This window comes from Hyalella azteca, unplaced genomic scaffold (assembly GCF_000764305.2).
Source record: "Hyalella azteca isolate HAZT.00-mixed unplaced genomic scaffold, Hazt_2.0.2 contig10516, whole genome shotgun sequence".
NCBI lineage: Eukaryota > Metazoa > Arthropoda > Malacostraca > Amphipoda > Hyalellidae > Hyalella > Hyalella azteca.
In genome coordinates, this window is record NW_025940551.1 from 71753 (window position 1) to 94651 (window position 22899).

The 22899-nt window shown below is 37.7% G+C and overlaps 1 protein-coding gene across 11 annotated transcripts in view; it reads left to right on the forward strand.

Annotated features, from left to right (window-relative positions):
• Window positions 1–22899, forward strand: part of LOC108682526 (heterogeneous nuclear ribonucleoprotein Q) — a 31504-nt gene that overhangs the window by 180 nt on the left and 8425 nt on the right. For 5 of the 11 annotated variants that reach the window (XM_047882461.1, XM_047882464.1, XM_047882466.1 and 2 more), the window contains exons 1-12: window positions 5663–6410; window positions 7873–8027; window positions 8424–8586; window positions 9248–9417; window positions 9957–10133; window positions 12371–12506; window positions 15648–15736; window positions 16356–16472; window positions 16944–17093; window positions 17422–17564; window positions 18826–18917; window positions 21837–21997. In XM_047882461.1, coding sequence (XP_047738417.1) covers window positions 5678–6410; window positions 7873–8027; window positions 8424–8586; window positions 9248–9417; window positions 9957–10133; window positions 12371–12506; window positions 15648–15736; window positions 16356–16472; window positions 16944–17093; window positions 17422–17564; window positions 18826–18917; window positions 21837–21997 — 2286 coding nt within the window. In that variant the 5' untranslated portion in view covers window positions 5663–5677. Of the gene's footprint in view, window positions 1–880; window positions 1002–1168; window positions 1217–5661; window positions 6411–7872; window positions 8028–8423; window positions 8587–9247; window positions 9418–9956; window positions 10134–12370; window positions 12507–12997; window positions 13134–15647; window positions 15737–16355; window positions 16473–16943; window positions 17094–17421; window positions 17565–18825; window positions 18918–21836; window positions 21998–22899 lie in introns of those variants that run through there. The other 6 variants (XM_018171705.2, XM_047882463.1, XM_047882471.1 and 3 more) reach the window with 5 other exon arrangements.

The window sequence follows — 22899 nt, forward strand, 5'->3', positions numbered from 1 at the left end:
AGAATGTGTGCTAACACGTAGACCGCTTGGAATGGATCAAAATTTTTATGTATATGTCAATAGCTTGTACAATTTACAATAGTGTTCTGTTACTATGAAGTATGCATGACGATGACGACAGACTAACCATTTCCCGCCAAGATAACATTCCCCAAATCTACCGATACACCAAACATATAAGCATTATAATAACATTTATGTAAGTGTGAAATCATTAATAACAAAACGAACAAACTGATTTACATACTACACAAGTTATTCTAGTACAACTTTCCGTGATACTTCCCCACTTCATTCAAAATATTCGAGTTACGAGCAGTGGCACCAAACATCCGTGCGCGTCTTCGGGTAGCCCCCGTTGCAGAGTGTTGCCGTCTAAAAAATTACCCTCAAATTACATTGAGCGGTATTTAACAATCAACAATTGATTTAAACTTCTGAATATTATGAATGAATGTAAGGCTAAATTTGGGAATTTTTCCGCAGAATGACATTTATTGACACGATCATGATCATCTTTCTCATATATTTATAAAACTGTGAGTATCTCTCTCATCTCTTTACTTCTCGAAGTTGAAACGAAAAGTGTAGGACATATATTCTTATGCTTTTTTTATTTATACTTGTAACAATTTTTAAATTGGTAGCAGAGGAATTCAAGAATATTCATAAATATTTTCATTAGTAACATTCTTATGAAGTATTATTGTTGTCTGCTAACATAGTGCAGAAAAGATTTCATTTAACTTCTAAAGTCTATATTTCGGTGAAATCAAATTCTATTTCAACGCCCTGAATCCAATGCGTATACGTTTTTAAGTGCGATCGCTTGCTGCCTTGTATTCCTTAGTTTTATGGCAGTCTAGCGGGCACAGCCACTTTTCAGTATGGCAATAACGTCAGTTGAGCAGTTGCCGCCATTTGCTGTGCCCGGTTGTTGCTGCGCTTAAATGAAGTCTTGTTGTTATTCATAGCTTTTTACGTGTAATTTTTAGATATAGGTAAGTTTTTCACTCAATTTGGACAGTTATCCTGCTTTTGTAGCACTGAATTATTGTGTTTCTGAAAGGTAAGTTAAAATGCCTTTGTTATGACTGGCCGGGTTGCTTCGGTTGCACTTGGAAACGGTCTTCCACTACTGCTGCATATGTTGTGACTGCCCGGCAGCGACCACGCGTGTAGTATGCTGCGTTTGCTAACTGCAGCGATATGTCAAGTACTGCATTGTCGTAGCTATTAGTCCTAACTTTCCTGTCACATTGGGGGACTGTTATGTTGGAAAAACGTACCATCAGTTGACACTAGACAGTTTGTTGTTTTCTGAAATGCCGTTACTGACTATTGCCGAATGCCGAAACTTGCTCTACTTTTAGCATACTAATAGTAATCATAAGTAATGCAATATTGCAATTCGCCTGTTTCTGTAACAGCTACCTATCCGATTCCGATGTATTTGTGAACTCCTAATTTATGCAACACCTTATGTTTTGGGGGATGTTTTTAAATGATTGCTGAGGTTCTACTATTGCTGATGTTTGTGAATCAAGATGTGGGTAGGCCAGTTGGTCCTTTTATTTTAATTTGGATTGATATTGTCATGGGACTGATCATCACTGATTTATAATCTTGTTTATTGTTAAGGGATTTATTTTATGGTTTGTTTTGCTTGGTAAGGACAGATTTCTGTAAATTAAGGTGATGAATGTTATATTGAAAATGCTTTCAGTGCCAAGTGACCCAATCTAGGATCAGAAAGCATAGTGGCAAACCAGAGATTTTTTAGAATCAGTTCAGTTTTAATTTCCTCATTTACTCAATATTTGAACCAATTTCTTACTGTCTTACATATGATAATGCTGGTATCCATGATACTTTACTGGTCCACTTATAGTACTCAAAATTGAACTTGAGGGAGAGTCTAAAAAACTCTCTGCCCTGTCACTATGTCAGAAAGCATATGTAGAATTTAGAAATACTCTCAAAGTCAAAGCTATGACCAGAGCTTTCCTGCTTCTCCAGAGTTGAAGATTTCTAATGTGAGAAATAGATCTTATTTTGTTGTGAAACTGCAGGATTGAACTGTAACTCCTGTAAGGCTGTAAGAGTTCAAATTTCCTGTAAATTTGGAATTGGATAATAATTTGAAACAAGATATTTTTGGTAAAAAGGCAATCTGTACCAATCTCTAAATTTAATTATCAAGTAGGGTAAACGTGGTATATTCCGGCACATTAAGGACGCATCGAGTAATGAAAAACTATAAAAAAATAACCGTATGGCGTATGCGTTACTCGAGTTCTGTTTTCTTTACGTGACTTTCAAAACACCGCACTATGCACCAGCAACAATGAAACGCCACAAAATGTTGCATATTTATTTAAAAGCCTTTAGACTGCAAACCTAACAAATCCCTATATTCCGACGCTGTGTGTGACTAAATTCGGCACATTGTGAGACGAATTCCGGCCACGCTTCAAACTCTACTAATACGTAATTTCAACATCTTTGTGTTCCAATCCTGATCGCTGTGAGCTGTATTGGAATACGACATGGCTTTGAATTAGAACACTATTAAATATTGAAGACTACTTAATTAGGCTTTTAATTAACAGCTATTAAGCTTTTAATTAAGAAAATTTTAATTTTGGCACACAACTCCAAACGAGCTGTGCGTGTCCAATTCAAGTTGTGTCGGAATTAGTTTTTATGTGTCTAAATCTGTTTCTTAACTTTATCATCTATTAATTTATTTACAACTTGAAATTAGCATATACAAGTATACTTAAAGGATTCCTAATATATTCACAGACTTATTTAAAAGTCTCAAACTATAATATTCTTTCTACACAAACAGTTTATCACTACTTGGTAGAGCAAGGTCAACTGTCAACTTTGACACATTTTTCGATGAACTCACTGCGTGGCGTGCACTGTCTCTCTTTGGATCTCAACATTTTCCTGCCAGATGGCCCAGACCTAGTGTTTTGGCAATAGTTTGGCGCGCAAAGGTATGACGTCACTATTTCAACCATCAACAAATGCGTGGAACTAAGACAAAGCTTAATATAAAGGAAAAACTAGAGAGGTGTCGGAATTACCCATGATGTCGGAATATACCACATTTACCCTATTAAGTAATATCTCCCAAACACAGCTCTATGAAACTTTGAACACATATTCATCAGAACCTAATGGTGATGTTTAGCTTGTATTTTTTTTTAAATTTTACCTTCATTTGTGAGTTACGCGTATATTGCGAAACAGGCTGAAATTCACAGTGATCAAAGAATTTCTGCCAAACTATTGAACAGATTTGCAAGAAATTTTAAATACACATTTCTAACTATCAAACTGTGATTTTTAGCTTATAAATTTTTTTTCAATCTTACCTTTGTTTGCAAGTTTTTTTTTTTTCATTTCACCGTCATTCTTGATTTCACACTTCCTTATATTCAGCCCGTATTGCTGGGTAATTTGTCAATTGAATTCGCAGCGATCAAGAAATTTCTTCTAAACTACATACAGATCAGATTTCAATGAAACTTTGTATATAAATACCTAACCTCTCAACAGTGATGTTTAGCTAGTGACAATTTTTTTATTTTTCCATTGTTCACGAGTTATACAGATATAGGAGGAACGACCTGCTTTTCTACCGGCCAGTCTAACCAAGAGCCTTATACGTATAGCCGTATAACTCTCAAACAAAGGCAAAGCGAAAAAATTGCAAACATCACCATTGATGAGATTAGGTATTTAAATACTAAGTTTCATTCAAATCTGTTTAGTAGTTTGGAAAAAATTTCTTGATCTCTGCAAATTTATTGATTACTGCAATTTATTGATTGATCTTGATTACTGCAAATATTGCTGTTTAAATCACGAATGAAGGTGAAATTGAAAAAAACTCAAACAAAGGCACAATAAAAATTTTTTCACAAGCTACATGTTCTGTAGTTAGGACTGTAAATTCAAAATTTTGTTCAAATCTGTTCAGTAGTTTAGAAGAAATTTTTTGATCACTCTGAATTTTGGCCCGTATTGCCATATAAATATGGCAAAAACAAGTGATGGCAAAATTCAAACAATTTTAACAAGCAAAACATTATTGTTAGGTCCTAATGAATATGTGTACCAAGTTTCATCACATTTAGTTCATTAGTTTGAGAGATATTCCTTGATCATTGAATTCGGAAGGTGGCCGTGGGACTGGCCGTTAATTTGTCTAACACATCAACCCAGGAAAGGTTAAAAAAACAGATCTGGGTGAAAAAACCATCGCTGGGTGTTATGTGCTGCACGTGTTGTGCACAAATCGTCAAACTAATGTTCGAACTTCTGACATTGACTTTGGACTACTGCCCCCTATTGCCCCTTAACGGTAAAGCGCCCCCCTTCATTACCGTCCCCCAAAATCTTTCCACTGCCCCATAGGGGGGCAATATTGCCCACTTTGGGAACCACTGCTCTAACTGCTTTGTATGATCTCAAACTTTAAAAATGATTTTGAATGTCCAGTGTATGTTCAAAGGGGTAATATTGGGCAGATGCAATTAGTGAATGAGACAATAATGACCATGCTTGGAAAAAATGTTTCCCATTTCCACAGCCCATGCCAAATTTCTTTGTGAAAATAGAGGAAATGGTGCATTTCTGGCTATGATTTTTTGAAAATCAGCTATGAAACAATTTTTTCTAGCTGCAATATTTGCCAATTCTTCCAATTAATCCATATTGGGTGTATGCATTCAATTTATTGAAACGCTATCATTAGTTATATATTATTTTAGAGTTAGGCTGTCTCTCCCTGGTAATCAGTGGTAAATCAGTGGCTCCTAACTTTTGCAATCACTTAACCACTTGATAAATCAGTGGCTCCAAAACTTTTGCAAGCTGGTGCTCCCTTGGTTCCCTACTGAATTCCAAGCACCCTCCACAGTAATGAATTTCTAGCACCCCTGCAGAGTTTGAATATTTTCAGAAATTCACTCTAGAAGCCCAGGAGAGGTTAAAAAATAACAGATCTGGGTGGAAAACCCCATTGCTGGGAGCTGTGTGCTGCATGCGATGTGTACAAATTGTCAAACAAACCTTCAAACTTCTAATTTTGACATTCAGACTGCCATCTCCCCACTGGCCTATTCATCATTACCACTCCCCCCATCCCAGACCTTTCCATATGCCCACTTTGGGAACCACTGTGGTACATCAACATATGCATGGGGCATATCAAAGCCATCATAATCAAACAATTGTCTTCTGGTAAATTCTTCTGTAGACTGTGCCTGAACATTCAACAGTGTAGTTTCTCAAAATGATGACACCATTTCACTTTTCATTTATGCAGATATGTCCAATTTGCATTCTAATGTATTGTTATTCTGTTGATGCGGTCCTAAACTTTGATCTTGCCTCAAACAGTCCTAGGAACTTCAGATTTGAAAAGGCTTGATAAAAATTATGGTAGTGCTATGTTGATTTTTCATTTTTATTATAATTTTTTACATTTAATTATTTTGGGTTGTGTTTATGATCAATTTGTCAATGGCCTATATATGTGATTCACCTTTCACATTCAATTTCTGAGTCTGTGTTTGATATTTCCAGCTGTTGAAATGCTCTCTTCCAATGCCATACAATTGTCTGTTGAATAATATTCCTGAGTCAGAAAGTAGCAATGTCAGAAGATTCAGTAACAGCCTTGGTCTTGGCAAGAGGAGGCAGCGTTTCCATTCCCAAAAAGAACATTTGTCATCTTGGTGGAGAGCCTCTGCTCACTCGCTGCATCCGTGAACTCAAGTCTGCCAAATGCTTTTCCAACATTTGGGTTAGCACAGATGATCAATCCATAGCACAAGTGGCTTTGTCTGCTGGTGCACAAGTTCATTGGAGAGCCAATTTCACAGCAACCAACGAGGCTTCTTCACTCTGTGCTGTGCAAGAGTTTTTGCAGCAACAGAAGCAGTGTTGTGTTGGTACTCTGTGTTTGGTACAGTGTACATCCCCTTTTTTAGAGGCATCTTATATAAGGCAAGGCATTAAGAAGATATTTGATGGTATTGCAGACTCTGTATTCACCGTCACTAGATCTCACTCTCTTCGTTGGTCTGAGATTGATGATTACATCACTCCCCTGAATTTTTGTCCATCAAATCGTCCTTCACGTCAGTCATGGCAAGGAGAACTATGTGAAAATGGAATGTTTTATATGACCAGTGCTGATGCAATTGTGAAAACTGGCTTGTTACAGAGTGGACGTTGCAGTGCTGTAATTGTAGACCCAGAGGACAGCCTAGATATTGATACACCATTAGATCTGTTTCAAGCTGAACTCATCCTCATGGCAAGACATATGCTTAGTGGGTTACCACCTGGTGCCCAGTGTGAAAAATTGAAAGAACTTTGTTCAGGTGTGCTTTGTTCAAAATGTAACTATGCATGTATTATTGCCTGATTCCTTAGCATCAGTAAGAATCAGTTGATGTTTCTTTTAAGTGGATACTCACTCTGAATTGTAGCTCATTTGCTTTATGAGTTGTGTATTTTATTTGCATCCTGGTTAACTCTTAGGCATAAGCTTTATGCTGATGATCATTGTTTCACATCAAGATTCTAGTTCTTCCCTCAATTTTTTTGTGCCATTTCTGTAAGCATATTTGCAGCCTTGACTTGATGAATTATTGTATTTTTTTACTTATGTTAAAAAATTTAATGATGTTACCTTACCCAATTCTTGAGCTCTGTAACAAATGATTTGCTGACTTTGTTCTGTACTTGATACTAAGGATCTTTTTATTACATTGCATAATTATATTACATTGCATTGCATTTCTTTCAATCAAAAGCTGAAAATTGAAATCTGACTTATGGTCGATTGTCTTGTGAAGTGAATTTATCATTGTACTTGTTGACTTGACAATGAATATGGCATGAGTTGAATAAATTTCAATCAGCTATTTCTAAACTGAAAAATAACATTATTGGTAATTTATCTTACTATTTGATGCTCTCCCACTAATATAGTTATATTTTTATTATTTTTAAAGTGAAATAACGATTGAAACAAAGTGAATAACAATTGTTTGATCCCCTCACTGTAAGAAAGCTGAATTCCACTAAGATGTATAAATTAGCAAACAAAAAATTGACAAAATTAACAGACCACTAAAGGCAATATGGTTTTTTGTAATGTTGTGTAATTATTACTTTTGTTTTCCCATGATTTTGTTTGCCTGGCATGTGGCTGAAGAATGTTTCTATCGCTGAATAATGTTTTTTTCTTATTATTATTATTTCTGTATGTATAAATAGTTCTATTTTTGTTAATAAACAATAAAAGTTGACATTTTTTTATCTCTCCTTGACTATTGTGGATATCACTCTCTCTCCCCTGGCTGTATTCTAGCCTATGGACTTTGCTTAGTGGTTCAGTCCTATTTAACCCTTTAATGCCCAGGTGTACCGTATGGTGGCCTTTCAAATATGCTCCATAATATTTTCATGATAAAGAATTGGCGCTAATTGTTTTGAACATGTTTGGTATATATCCCTGCTTTGTTTTGGTGGTGCAACTCTGCTCTCCGCCACCAACTATGCAGTACAGCACTGATCTTGTAGGGAATTTGTGTTGCCATTCAAGAAAGTGTGGTCATTAAAGGGTTAAGCATCACTTGATTAAAGTGACATGACAGGAAGTTGTTTACTTCACGACACTAGGGCGGTTGTGGGGGCTTGTATACTTCTCAAGGAATGTTATTTGTCATCAGCCACATTGTTAGCTGCATCAATGATGTATTGAAGGTTGCAATTAGTTTATCTTAATTAAGCTTGTTGGTCTTGTTGATTTTTATCATTTTGCATTCCACTTTGCAGTGATGGCGGAGAGAGCTGAGGGTAGTGGCTGGGAGGACTCTCCCAATTCTGAGGAGCGGACTCCTGATTATCACAAATTATTAGAATATGGCCTTAATGAGAAGGTTTCCCTTAAACTTGACCAGATATACCAACAAGGGAAGCTGAGGCATGAGGTAAGAGACCTAATTCAAGGAATAATTTGTTACTGAACCTTATACCGGTGGTTTGGATTTCAATGGGGTATAGATAATTTAATTTATATCAATTAGTGGGAAAAAATTGTACCATACCACAGTGATATATGCAGTCTAAGCCATTCTTGGTTTGGAAAAAATCCATAAATATTGTGAATTGACATAGATGGTGAATTGATGGCTAGGTGACTAGTTAGTAACCCATCATTTTTGTTTTCATCTTGATATTAAATTATAGTTTTGATTAGATGCCTTGCCAGACATAGGTGTAGTATGTGGGACAGCTGATGAATTTCAATTACTGCAAAGCTTGTGTATTTCTTTTGCCATTGGCTTGTTAGTGATATTAAATATTGAAACTATTATGTTTTTTAGGATCTGGATGAGCGTGCGCTGGATGCCCTAAAGGAGTTCCCTGTAGACGGAGCTCTGTCAGTCCTCAAGCAGGTGCTGGATAGCAACCTGGAACACGTCTCAAATAAGTCAGCTTATTTGTGCGGCGTCATGAAGACTTATCGCCAGAGAAAGCAGTACAATGGTGAGCCTTTATAATCTGGACTTTCTGTAGGTCTTATGCTTCTTGAGTTGCTTCTTCATTTTGTATGATATTTTTGTGTGATTATTACCTACCGGGGATGCAGCAGAAAAGTTTTTTTTTTATAAATTTGTACTCCTGGCTATGTGGGATAGTGAAGTTCTATTTGCTAGTACTAATTATGGTTTGACGTTTAATTCATTACTGCAACGACAATCAAAATGACTCGACAAATAATTATTTAATTCTGAGCAGTTTTGAAAAAAAACTATGATGATCAACTCAACTAGGCTTGACGTGAAATGTATTCAAGTGTTTGTTCATTTTTTAAAGAATAGAAGTTATTCAAATTTTTAAACGGAAAAGTTTGACAGAATGGTCTGAATTTTATATATACCTAGTTACCAGTGTTATCAACTGAGCCATGATCAATAATTTACTTCTATTTGTTGCTTGATATGCGTTACTATTTTACTTTTTAATATATCAAACAATAGACATTTTGTTATGATGTCATATTGCTTTAAAATTTTGATTGGATTTAAATTTGGTATCACAACTTGTTTTATTAAATTTATTTGTTGAATTTTGATCAATTTAAGATGATGTATGAAGTTGTGTTACATTTTCCATACACTTGCTGATGTTTATAGTGTGTTTACAGATGGGAATGGCAGTGGGAGCTTTAACCCCTGTGGCTCGGGACCAAATGAAGAGAAATTGAGGGCCATTCTGGACCGCACTGGCTACACACTTGACGTGACTACGGGACAGCGCAAGTATGGCGGCCCTCCTCCTAACTGGGATGGTCCCCCTCCTGGCCCTGGCTGCGAGGTAATCACAATATCATATACATACTAAAAATGATAGAAGTCAATCAATGCAATAAATACTTTTTATTTGAGAAGACAAAAAAATATTGACGGATTCTTTCCAATTCACCCGAGAAGACAAGAAAATGTTGACGTACTTTTTCCAACAAAGTAACGCCTCACACCTTATTTCTGTTTGTGATTTTAAAATGAGAAGAATGAATTACTTCTTCATTTTGTATGATATTTTTTATGTGATTATTACCTACCGGGGATGCAGCAGAAGAGTTTTTTCTATAAATTTTCACCCCAGGCTTTGTGGGATAGTACAGTTCTATTCACTAGTACGTACTGATTTTGGTTTGACGCTCAGTTTTATATATTACTGCAACGAGAATCAAAATGACTTTACTAACAATTATTATATGACTTGACTAACAATTATTATACCCCTTAACTAACACTTATTATACGACTTTACTAACAATTATTATGCAAATTCATACTCCTGTGAAGCGACTTCAAGGTAAAGAGGGTTTTATGATCATGCTTTGTTTGCAGGTTTTCTGTGGTAAAATCCCAAAAGAGCTGTACGAAGATGAGCTCATTCCACTGTTCGAGAAGTGCGGCGACGTGTGGGACTTACGTCTCATGATGGATCCTTTGACAGGACAGAACAGAGGCTATGCTTTTGTTACCTTCACCTCGCGCTCAGGCGCTGACCAGGCCGTCGCCACGGTGAGGCTACAGCATTTCCTTCTCACAGCATTTACTTACAATGTACAAGGGTTATAGTGAATGTGGGTTGACTGGTGATCTTTCATTGATGGAATATGCGATTAAAGAAAACGTGATTGATTATATAGTAAGTTTAACTGGATTTTGAGAAAATATATAGATTTAGCTCCATTATCTCAAGCCTCCGACTTCAGAAGTTAAAAAACCAGATTGACTACATAGTAAGTTCAGCTAGATTTTGAGAAAATATATAAAGATTTAGCTCCATTATCTCAAGCCTCCTGGTTCAGAAGTAGAGAGATGTGGATGCGAACAGTAAATCTGTAAATAAAGGATACATTTTTTTCAGTCATTTCAGCATTGCGTCATGGGTGGAGGGAATGGTATGAAGCCCGAAATTTCATTGTCCTGATAAGCTTTTCATTTATACCGTTGGAGTATTCCTGAAGGGTCGCTTCTGATATTTTTTCAGTCACATGATATAATTTTGAACATCTGTTTGAAATGATATATGTTTTTTTAGATTTAATTGCCAAATTACGAGACATTGAATTACTATTTCAGTGCTTTTGAAAATTCTAATTTTTATTTCACTCATTTGCTACAAATTTTTCGATACTATCTACTATGAATTTGAAATATCTTACAATATTCTAATGTACCAATAATTTAACCTGTGCCTCCAGTGTAGAAGTTTTTGCTAAATTTGCAGGATTTCTTTTTTATTCAGAGAAAAAAGCTGATATACAAATAAATATATGTCTCTACAGTCGGAACACAGCAGGTTCATGTTGATTTGAACAAGAATTGCATAAATATTGTTGATAATCTTGCTTTTTTGCTACATCAATGAGTCTTCATTGTTGCTAAAAAAGCGGCGATAAGGCTCCGAAAAAAGTCTTCACTAAGACTGCAGTCATGTTTAAGTCGTTAATTGGGTGGTAGGCTGGGCTAGGTGGTAATGGTTAGTGCCGGTGTAGGGTGCTCTATAAGTGGCTTCTTACAAGCGATGGGGTCGTTGTTAAGCTGTAAATTTACTTGACCGTTGTCTTATATGTTTAGATTGTGAGCTGTTGTGTCTCTTATCTGTGTAATATCGTAGCTGAATATCTCATTTTGATGCAGATCATGCGTTCATTCTTTCATGTTAGTGGATGTGTACGATGTCAATCAAGATGTTCCGTGTGAGTGAGGCTGAGGGTTCTTGTGCTCATGTCTGTACAACTTCTAAACATGGTCACTGAAAAACTATATTATTTTGCTCGTCCCAGCGACTTTCTCCAATAGTGCAATACTTTGGGTTATCAGTAAGATATTGAACATACGTTTTAGTACTTAAGTAACAAATAAGGTTCTTTTTATAAGCCATAAGTCTGTCATTTGCGCTATTGGGGATTCAGATTTGGACTGTTCATACTCGGACCAACAATCAAGCGGCTCCTGAATTCTCTCATCTAACTTCAATTTCACTTCAGTTTGATCAGTGACCATGAGTGAGCGTGAATGCGGTGTGTTATCGAAATATATTTTTCCATTTAATAGCTTCAGTTTACTCTAATGCTTCTCAGTCTTCTTTGCTAGCACTTCGAACAATTTTTTCCGCTGGTGATCGCTGGCTGCAGCCAGTAATAAAGTCAAAACTTAACAAGTTGCATCCCATCTCTTAGTTTCTTGTGATCGTTGATTGACTTAGACCATGTGTCTGCGATTTTTACATGATTTTTACGTTTCATTTAAAGCATTCAATGAATCAAGTTTGTATTTTCTCCCTCGAGCTTATCGTTTAATTTAATTCAGAATCGTAAGTGCTACCAGATTGAAAGGCATTAGTGTGACGCCTGAGAGTTGGAGTGAGGTGGAGACGCTTGTGTGCTGCGGCGCTGTGTGTAACAATGATGCTTCAAGCCAGTCAATCCTAAATTCAACTCTGGTCTTTGAGTTAACAGTCAATTTAGTCACGCGATTTGTGACGAGTTATATAGTCATTTCTTCCTATTAAGTCCTGGCAGTAAAATGAGTCTGGAGTGCGACTTCAATGTTCTGAAGGAAAAAGTGACGTTGACGAAACGGCATGCTGATTTTGCCTTTTTACTATCTCGCTGTTAAAAACGCATTTATATTTAGTGATTGGCTAGAAGCATTGTTTGTTTGTGAGCGAGCTATGACTACATTTAGTGCATAAATTATAGTCTCATTGGTTCATCGTATAAATAGACTTCATTCCTTCTCTTTCGCAGCTTGATAATTACAATATTCGCGAAAATGTGGCCCTCAAAGTCAATGTTAGTATACCTAACCTTCGGCTGTTTGTGGGCAACATTCCCAAATCAAAGTCGAAGGATGAAATACAGGAAGAATTTGCAAACCGCACAGGTAAAGTGAGAATTTTGAATGCCCAGCTGAAGTATCATTACTCATGTTCGTTGTTTGTGTTTGGTGTGCTCTTTGGCTTGAAGAGCGCACTGTAGCATTGATATCTGATGCTGCGGCCTGGCGAAGCACTAATGTGTTTTTGCACACTATTGCTACGTTGGTCGAACTGTACGTCATGTATGAAGGGTGTGGATGATGTAGGGTCATCGACTTAACACCAGTCGTGTCTTAATTATCACTAGCAACTTCTTATCTCCAGATGCCTACTGCTCTCGTCATATTTTTTATGACTTCTCTCCCAATTTTCCAAGATCTTTGACTACTGCACTCAAGTGAGGTTTAGCCTTCGTCTTTCACTTCTCTTCTACTATTTCTTCTATTGCCACAACAAAATTGTGTGTCCACATTTATACTCAGCGTTAGAGATTATCTGTTATTGATCCCAATTTTGGCTGTTCCTGCCTCAAGTCAAATTGTGTTGTTTTTTGCAGCTGAATGATTATGAAATTCAGCGCGGCAAAAAGTTAGGCGTAACTATATCGTACAACAATCATCGCTTGTTCGTAGGGAATATCCCTAAGAACAGGGAGCGCCAAGAGCTTTTAGAGGAATTTGGCAAACACGCACGTAAGTTGCAAGGCGCCTCGTGGCCGCCATCTGTCACCCACCATCAAACCATCGTGACTTGCATCAACGCACATCGTGCCATAATCTCCTTACAAATATCTATCAGTCACTACATTGCTCGGCCAAACCTTCTCTTTCATCATGAACTCTTTACGTTGCTACTCTTCTTCCTGTCATATCTCTTCATCTTGAGTAGAATTGCGGTGTATCTCTAGATATGTTCGGGAAGCGGTGTCGGCTACTCTAAAACGCAGGTTTAATTCAACAGTGCTTATAATTTATTCCAGGTTCCTGATTTAGTTTAAATTTGTAGGCTTGAATACTTTTTTAGTTTGCTTCGTATGTAAACGTTTATTGATCTTATCCATTAGCTGCATGCCAATATTAAGCTTCTCGGTGCAAAATCTAGCCAGTCTTTGAATTTTTTTCTCCCATTGAAAGTTTTTTCATTAACATTCTTTCATTACTCATTTTCTTCTAATCCCGTTTAATTTATCTCACGTGACAGTTTTGCATCTGCATTGTTTATTTCGATGATGGAATTCATTTGTATTTATCAATGAGAAGAGTAAGATCATATGTCGCTATTGCAGACGTCGTTCATAGCTTTGCACTCAGCAATGTTCTCTACTAGCTTCTTCATCCATCATCAATGCTTGAGTTTCATCATCAATCTCAATTTTTTCGACCTAGTTTTAATTTTGCATGCTTTTTCGTTTGTGTCCTGTTATCAGGGTTCTTTTGCCATACGTGATGCTTTTAATTCTTAGCTCGCAGCGGAAAGGGATCACAGTTCTACTAATCAGATGCTCATTCTCTTTAGGTTACCACATCAACGCATTCTTGATTATTTGACACGAGAAATGCTAACGCAGCAAATGCTACGAGGAACCGTACCTTACCTATATACCAATATTTTAGCGTCTATACTGCTTTATCATAAAATTTATTGTCTTGCTGTTGCCCTGAGCTATTTAGGATAATCATTTAAATTCGATTTTGGTAAACGTAGCTTTGCTTCATTCTTTTTGCCCTGCGTCCATGGATCCATTCTGAGAAACTGGTTCGCATGTTGCGTCAAGCAGCGTTTGTTACCAATGAATATCACACCGGTAACGAATTGCTGTGAATTAACGAGTATCACAGCGTAACAAATTGCGTCATAAGTGAGATAGAACCGCACTCGCCTGATCATTGCTCACACTATTTGCTTTCTAACTTTGTTCATCATTGAGGTTGCCTGAAGAATTGGTTCATGCCTAACATTTATGCTATGTGGTGCTCTTGCTTCAATCACTCGATTGCAAATTTCAAAGCCGTTTTAGTTTCTCCATGCATTTCCACTCTCATGGACCATAGATACCGCCACCCCCTCATGACACTAGTCACAGTCTCGCTCCGTCTGCTGTTCCGGAAGGTGCCTGCCATATTTAAGCTTGAAACTTATGATTCTGCTTAAAAGCCTTTTCAAAATTCTATTTTTATACGTGGAGTTATCATTCGATATTTTTGTTAAACTCTATATTAAGAGTATCAGTTGAAATAAACTTGTTTAGAATGTAAGAATGAAGGCCGTAATTAGAGAAAATATTGAAGTAATGTAAAATTTTCCTTAACTGAAATCTCGATAATGTTCTGTGTTGGTTTTGCCTTGAGAGAATCTATACGAGTCTCTTGAACTAAATTCAAATACTTCTTTTAACTTTAACTGCACGTTTAACTTATTAAGGCCAGGCTAAAGCTTACGCGTTTTTTATTTTGTCCAAATTCAAACCCAAGATTGAATTACCGAATTGGCTGTAATAATATAGTGCACTGCCACGTTGTACGCGTGAGAACGAGACGCAAGCATCGGCCGAGCATGACGAACTGAGAGTCTCACCAGCCGCTGCCATCTCATGCCAACTCTGTTGCAACGTGCTCTGCTCCGATCTCGCACCAAGCACGATCTTTATAGCCGGTCACACGTGACCTATAAGCCTCTTACGTTATTATTATTCAATTATTTATCTCTCAAATTAATTTAGTTCCATCTAGTAATCTCTCGTTATCTGTGGCCACTTTGAATTTTGTATGCTGAAAGGGCTGTTGGATTCTTCAAACAAATTAAAATGGCTCTGTTTTGCATTGTTCTCATATCTTTGCAATGCAAGGTAGAATTTTCTCTGATTTTAATGGAATTGACTTCTTTGCTCATCTTATGGCCTGCGATAAAATTTCGGATAAAAAACTCTCTGAATAAATTTTGCTTACAATTTGAATTAACCGGCTTGATATCAACTGGCTAAGGGACCGGAGCGAGCACGGGTGCTGTCAGAGCAATCGGTTGCATAAGCTGATTCGTCCATGATCAAAATGTCACCATATTTTTACACAATATTGAAATATCTTGAAATACTGGAAACGAATTATATGCATTATATTATTTTATTTTTAATTCAATGTCGTGTAAGATAATCGCTACACTTGACTCATGCCAGTTCTAGTGTCTGATAAACGTTCATTATATCTCAGCTGGACTCGTGGAAGTGATCATCTACAGCAGTCCTGATGACAAGAAGAAGAACAGAGGCTTCTGCTTCCTTGAGTACGAGTCGCATAAGGTAAGCCTTCATTCTTCGTGGTTAGGATTTTATGTACAGTAAAGTTTCTTGCTTTATTCAGTAAGAATGAAGGTTTGAATAAAAGATCACACTGAAGTGTTGAGCTTAATTAATTATACTCACCTTGCTTAATTTAAGCTATTGCTCTTCTTAAGTCACCGTAGTTGTATTTTAGTTCGCCTGTTAGTAATATTGATAGCAAGTGGATTATATAATTATTATTAAAAGAGAATTTACAAGTGTAATTAAAGTTTGCAAATTCAAATTCTTCAGAAATTGCTATTTACGAGAAAATTATATGTTTGAATTCTTGAAGGGATTTTCATATACCTAATTCATTGTATCGGGTAAAGTATGTGTCTGTCATGCACATATCATCGTGCATGACATGTACTCGCGCGTTCATAGCACAACTGCCCTGAATTTATGTAATGACGCTGGCTTCTCCTATGTCACCCTTCACTGATAACTATCTATCATGGTTAACCCTTAAATTCAGGTGTGAGTCTTGGAAACTATTGGCAGGAATAAAAGAGGTCTTGCAGGTATTTCTGTGGTTTATAAACACTGTTAGTCGTGTTGCAGCAGTTCAAATTGATAGTTTTTTCTTATAACTCAGGCTGCATCGCTGGCCAAGCGACGGCTGTCGTCAGGACGCCTCAAAGTTTGGGGCTGCGAGATCATTGTTGACTGGGCCGACCCTCAGGAGGAGCCTGATGATGATACCATGTCCAAGGTCAGCTAAATATATTGCCACTTGTGTTGTACCATTTGTGATGTCTTGTCGAGGTAGAGGTGATGGAATGAACGTTTTTACGCCAGTATGGATACTGGCGGAACGTCCGGATCGATTACATACTGAACGTCTGGCTTGAAGATCAAGTTTCTCACGAGTTTTGATACTGCGTGCTGTTTATACCTACAGGAAAATAGCTAAATTATCATACCGAACTGTATGTTGAGCATCATCGCTCACTGATGTTTAAATGAAACTTTTCTCTTTTTTTTTTTGTAAAATTGATTCGATTTATTTTTATTTTATTTGGTTCAGATTGCTTCCATAGGTAACCTAGATATACACTAGAGTAAGATTACCTCAAATTTCTGTCTCTCCATATTTTCGTTTTCTTCTTGGTCAGTGCCATCGACTTCTAAGAAACGTTCATTATGTAATTATGATGGTTAAAAAAGGTTTTTCCGTGTGCAGGTGAAAGTTCTCTATGTGAGAAACCTGACGCAGGCAACGACTGAAGACATGATCAAAGAAACTTTTGAACAGTTCGGCACCGTTGAACGCGTCAAGAAGATCAAAGACTACGCATTTGTGCACTACGACGAAAGAGATGCTGCAGTCAAGGTTCGCTCCTCCTACTATAGTACCCTAGCTAACCGGCAGCTTGATTTAAATACTTAATTCTCGAGCATCTACGTGTCTGCAGTACCAACCTATTTTCTCACGTTTTTTAATTTTAATGTCAAATTATGTTTATTATTTCATTTGTTACCTGTACATCAGGTAACAAATGCTAAATAGAATGCATAATTTTAATTTTGTACCGACAATTTTCGGTACAATTTGTCAAATAATACATATATTTCAGAGCATTATGATATCACTTATTTGGCCAAATTATCAATAAGAAAGCGATATACAAGATGTAATTATGCAAAGCAAATTCTTACAGGCAATGACCAGCTTGCAAAATTCTGATTTGGGAGGGGCTAACATGGAGATCTCCCTGGCCAAACCTCCTTCTGACAAGAAGAAGAAAGAAGAGATTCTCCTTAAGAGAGAAAAGCGCCTCATGCAAATGCTCACACAAAGAGGGTCAGTGAAACTTGTACTGATTCCGTTTGTTTAATCTCAGTTAGATCAACGTGATGACCAAAAATAAAATCAAAAAAGGGCATTTCCAGGTTCAGGCAGAATGTTGAGAGAGTGTACATTCTGGTTGAATGTTCAGAAAGTGTAGAGTTTTTTTTTTTTGCAGAATCAATACAGAAATTGTCCACATATATGAACTAAGTTTCAGCAGAGAAATTGTGTGAATTTTGGTAGAATCAGGGTATTGTGAAGATTCTGGTAGAATCAAATAAGGAATTGCCCAGATTTAGGCAAAATCAGTTGGAAATTTTCCTAATTTGATAGCTTGATATCAGAATCACTGGTTATTTTTTATCACTGGTACCAACGACCCGAGATAAACTCTTCAGTCTCGGTGCTGTTCTTCTAAAATCTAAACATTGTCGTTCTAAATCTTGTCTTGCTTTTCAGCGATAGGTACCTTCTCTTTCGGCTTGAGGTCTCAGTGGGAATGCTTGTTTGTTGCACATTATCCTCGAAATGCGACGGATAACTGAAGTTGTTTACCTATATGTAAATGTAAGCTTTGTAAAAATATCTTGGTCATTATGCAACTCTCGTCCCCATCGATGTCTCATGCAAGTTATTCATCGTGTTTATGCATCTTATATTTTACTTCTTCTGTCAGAGTTGTTTATTTGATTCGTCTGTGGATGAGCTTGCAGTATTTCACGTAATGAGTGTGGCCGTACATTGTTAGCTACTAATTGAGGTCAGATGTAAAGGTCATCTTTACTATCTTTGGATGCGTTATTTCTGTTTATTCCTCCCAGTTTTCATTTTGTTATCTTCTAACGATTCTGTTTAAGTGTCTTCATTTAACCACAAATAAGTAGATAAAATATTTGAGTTTCAGTTCGGTATTTCACTCCACTGGTGTATGGTGGTCATTTCATCATGTACGAAGCAAAAAACAGGCTGCTTCACGTAGCTTCTACATGAAGTTACCGATGGTTACTTTAGATTAATCCATCCCTTTGATCGGAATCAACGGAACTCGATTAAAACAGACGTCAAGAGTCGAGTTTATGTCCATGCTTTTATTAATGAATAGTTTTTACTAATCATTTGTTGCTGGGAAGCCTCTGTTTATCCGAAGTAGTGTTCGCTGGACTGGCTTAATAGCACGTAGTAACAAATTATTCTCCTGCTTTTAATTCTTTGTATTACAAGTTAGGATCTGCCGCCTGTGTCAGCATTGATTAATATTTTTCTCTCGTTGCAGGATGCCTGTTCCTCCAGCGATGATGCGCAGCGGAGGAGGGATGGGAGGGCGAGGGGGGAGAGGGGGCGGAGGTCGTGGTGGGGGTGACTACGGTAAGTGGTGGGGTTACTACAATCAGTACTGGGGTTGGCCCACTCCCCCCCACCAGCGACACAACCACTCCAACTATTACTCCAACAATTACAATTGGTACTATTGAGGCTGTCACCTTCTCAATGGTCGTTTGCGCTGTGTAGACGTGCGCTCTTGTTGGGTACATTTGCTCCCCATTGATGTCTGGTCACTCATGTTGCAGGCTGTCCACTCGCGGCTGTTGTCTGGTCACTCATGTTGCAGGCTGCACACTCGCGACTGTTGTCTGGTCACTCATGTTGCAGGCTGTCCACTCGCGGCTGTTGTCGTCTGGTCACTCATGTTGCAGGCTGTCCACTCGCGACTGTTGTCTGGTCACTCATGTTGCAGGCTGCACACTCGCGACTGTTGTTGTCTGGTCACTCATGTTGCAGGCTGTCCACTCGCGACTGTTGTCGTTCGTTGATTTGACGTTCTCGTAGTTTAGCAATGCTGCAGTTGTCAGTTGCACATCTCAGATCGATACTTCGTTCTCATTACACTGTTCAGTGATTGTGCTGTGTTGGCTTGTTATTTCACTGCCGGCGTTACGACTATTCGATAAACTTCTTGTTCTTTTTGGTACCCGGTTATAAGAAACTTGTTACATTGACCAGACGCGAATTGGGTTCTGAGTTCCGACACGAGCACGCGTCTATCACAGCGCTTGGCTATCCAGCTTTCTGCCTCTCACTATAACGATCCTGCTGTTGCACTTGATATTAATTCAACAAATTTTATTGTGGCTGCTAAAAAGATTGTTGAAATCTAAAACTGTCTTCCTGAGTGATTCATGTTCAGTGCCAAATTGCAAATTTACCTGCAGGGAATTTATCCAGTGATACACGTTTCTACTCAAATTACAACCTTTGAATTGATCTGTTGTTATGATGTGTTTTCTATGTTTTGTTATCAGACTCGCCAACGTTCAGAACAAATGATATGTTGAGGAAGCAGCAGTCGTTATTGGTAGAAAGTAAGATAAGCCTCAAATTTGTTGCGTTCATCCATTCAAATTTTACTAAGACCAAGAAGAAAAAGTTGATTGTTTCCGAGTTGTGGTGTAAGGAGGTGTTAATGGTGATCTGTCAAGGCATTGTGTGATGTATCTAAGGTATGATGAGTGTACAGAAGAAATTTATGGAATCAATTGTAAAATTTCTTTAATAGAGCAGAATTTGAATTCTTAGGAGCATTAAATTTTGCTAAGTAATTCTTGTACTCTTGGTTATAAATGCCAGGCCATCAGGTTTTAGTAGATGTTTCCTTTGTTACATTTCCATGGATGAGTTTTTTTAGTTTGATATTCCAATTTTTTGCACCGGTTGCTGCTCCTGGCATCTGGAAGCTAACGAGCATCGGTCATTTGAACCGATCTTGCATTACTGTGCGCCATGCCACTTTTTCTCAAGTCTTCATTATAAGCTGTACTCTTACGCATTTTGATATGTCTTAAGTTTTTAGCTTGTTTAAGAGCCTCGCCAGCTTTGTTTTTATCACTACGATGAAGTTCCCATAGCGTAAGCAAATCTTGCCGTGGCGTGTTCCGCATCGGCCTTCTTCGCCTGACTTGATCTCTTAAAACTCTGAACGATCGCAGCTTTTTGACGTAATATTCTACAACCGTAGCTTTTTTACTTAAATTTGGTTATAAACATCTTTTAAGGTAAACCTTTACCGTTTCTTTGTTTCATGACATTTGAGACTTTGAGGCATACGCTGATTTATGTTTTCTTGCACTTTGACTTGCCTCCTGGCATTAATGTAATTTTTTATCATTTGATGAATTCGATAAGCCAATGAATTCTAAATTTTATCAAAATCTCGTGTAGTGGTCAAGCACAAGTTTTGCAGTCGTGTACTCGTGTTTAAAAACCAAGACCCTTCGCTGTAGCCCATTATGCTCATTCATTTATAAATCTTGAGGTCATTCGGGAAGAGTTTGTGACGTGATGGGCTGAGCGACGCAGGCCGATGCGACCCATAGAAGCGGTGCCAGACAGTCCCAGTTTTATTTACTACGCTTTCAGTCAGTCTGCAAAGAAGGCAGCTCTCTGATGCTGCACTATAATCTTCTCTTTGTTAGCTTGTTTTGTTTTCCTTCTCTCCATAATTCTAGTATTAGTGAGAACTTTGTGCGGTGTTGGTAGTATGACCAGCCCCTGGCCGCCATGGGATGCTTGTACATACACGATCTCCTTCACTACATAACCATCTTATGCACCAGCGCAACGCTTACGCAGGCCTTAGGCTCTTCTTACATGTTCATATGAGACGAGACAATGACCGAAGCAATGAAGCACATACTTGTGCTGCTTCTAGTTCAGAATATTCTTTCTCAGCTCCACACCCGCGCTGACCTTACGTTCAGACTTCAGTTTGTCATATATCCTTACTTATATTGCGTGATGCTATTTTAAATTTGAGTTTCGGATAATTTTGACGAATTTTTATCAAATTTCTCATGAATTTATCACGTTATTTTGTATGAAGGTGTTATACACGAGTTCTTTGCATCCTGATTGATTTTAGCTGTTGAGTTGTTTTGCGTTTCATTTCACTCGACTCGAAAATTCACGACAAATTTAGCGTTGTTCGTTATGACGTAAGCGAGAGCAAGGGGCTAGTGCTAGTTTGATGTGGCACCGCGCCCAGCTACTTCTGGTCCTCTGTACAATGATCTGTAGTTGCGGTCATCAAAAATAAATTCGCTCTCATAAGTTTGCATGGCTCTTTTTCTTCCTTCTTTAGTTTTGTAGGTAAAGGAAGTTATCAGAGAGGATGGGTGACCTGCATCCGCTCTCACTGTTTCTTGTGTGATGAAGTATCATGTAGAAGATTTTAATGTGAAAATATTACTAGTGTTACTTATCTCACGTGTGTTGTTATCACTTTTCTAGATTATGATTACGACTATTACGGTTACGGCGATTATCCAGGAGGCTACCGTGATCCCTATTATGAAGACTATTTCCGAATCGACGATTTCTATTACCCACCTGAGTACAGTCACGGAGGTCCGCCTCCTCCGATGGGTGGTCCACGCTACAAACCCATGCCGGTGGGTGCTGCCGCTGCTCACTTCTTCCTAGATCCTAATCCATACCCTAACAGAATTTAGAGTCGCCCCACTTGCTGGTAATCCAAATCAGAAGCTGCCGCGTCTGTAAATTTTCACTGGGTAACAAAATTTAGAGTCGCCCCAGCTTCTGGTAATTCAAATCAGAAGCTGCCGCGTCTGTAAATTTTCACTGGGAACTACAGGGATCTTTTCATCCAAGAGGGATACACAGATATTGTTGCTGCACTTGAGATAAACGATGAGTTGTAAAACAAAGCATAACATCGGAGAGCTATAATTTTGATACCGCCACATATTTTTGTGGTCATTTTTACCTCTGAAAGTAATTTGAATATTCTTGAGAACTAAGAATTATTTTGAAATTATTTAATGGAGTATTTTTAACTAGACTTACCTAGCTGAACTGTTATAAATTCTAGCTTTTGATGCATGGTTTTGCTACAGACTTTTTTCTTTCCAAAATTTAATTTATATGGAAGTTGGATGATCGTATTAGGTATTATTGTTGACCGTGAAAAGCAGTCTTACTTTTATACTCGGTTGAGAAAAGGCTTTCACATTCCCCTCGCTCAGTAATTTGACAAGGCCTAGTGAATTGGTGGAATTACTGCACAATTGAGCGTCGGCACGGTTGGATGGTTAAATCTCAGTCTTATGTCAACACCGGTACTCGCAACTTCGATGTAAATTCACTGCTAATGGCAGATTTTTCTATGCGCACATTTTTCAACTAAATAACACAAACGAATTCTGTTCACGGGTATAAAATTTTAATTTTGCTCAAGCTTTATTTTCTTATGATCAATGAGGTGAGAATTTTTGCTGGTGTTTGATGATCCACAAAGACAGAGTTGGCTTCTGAGGCAGGGACCTCGAGATCT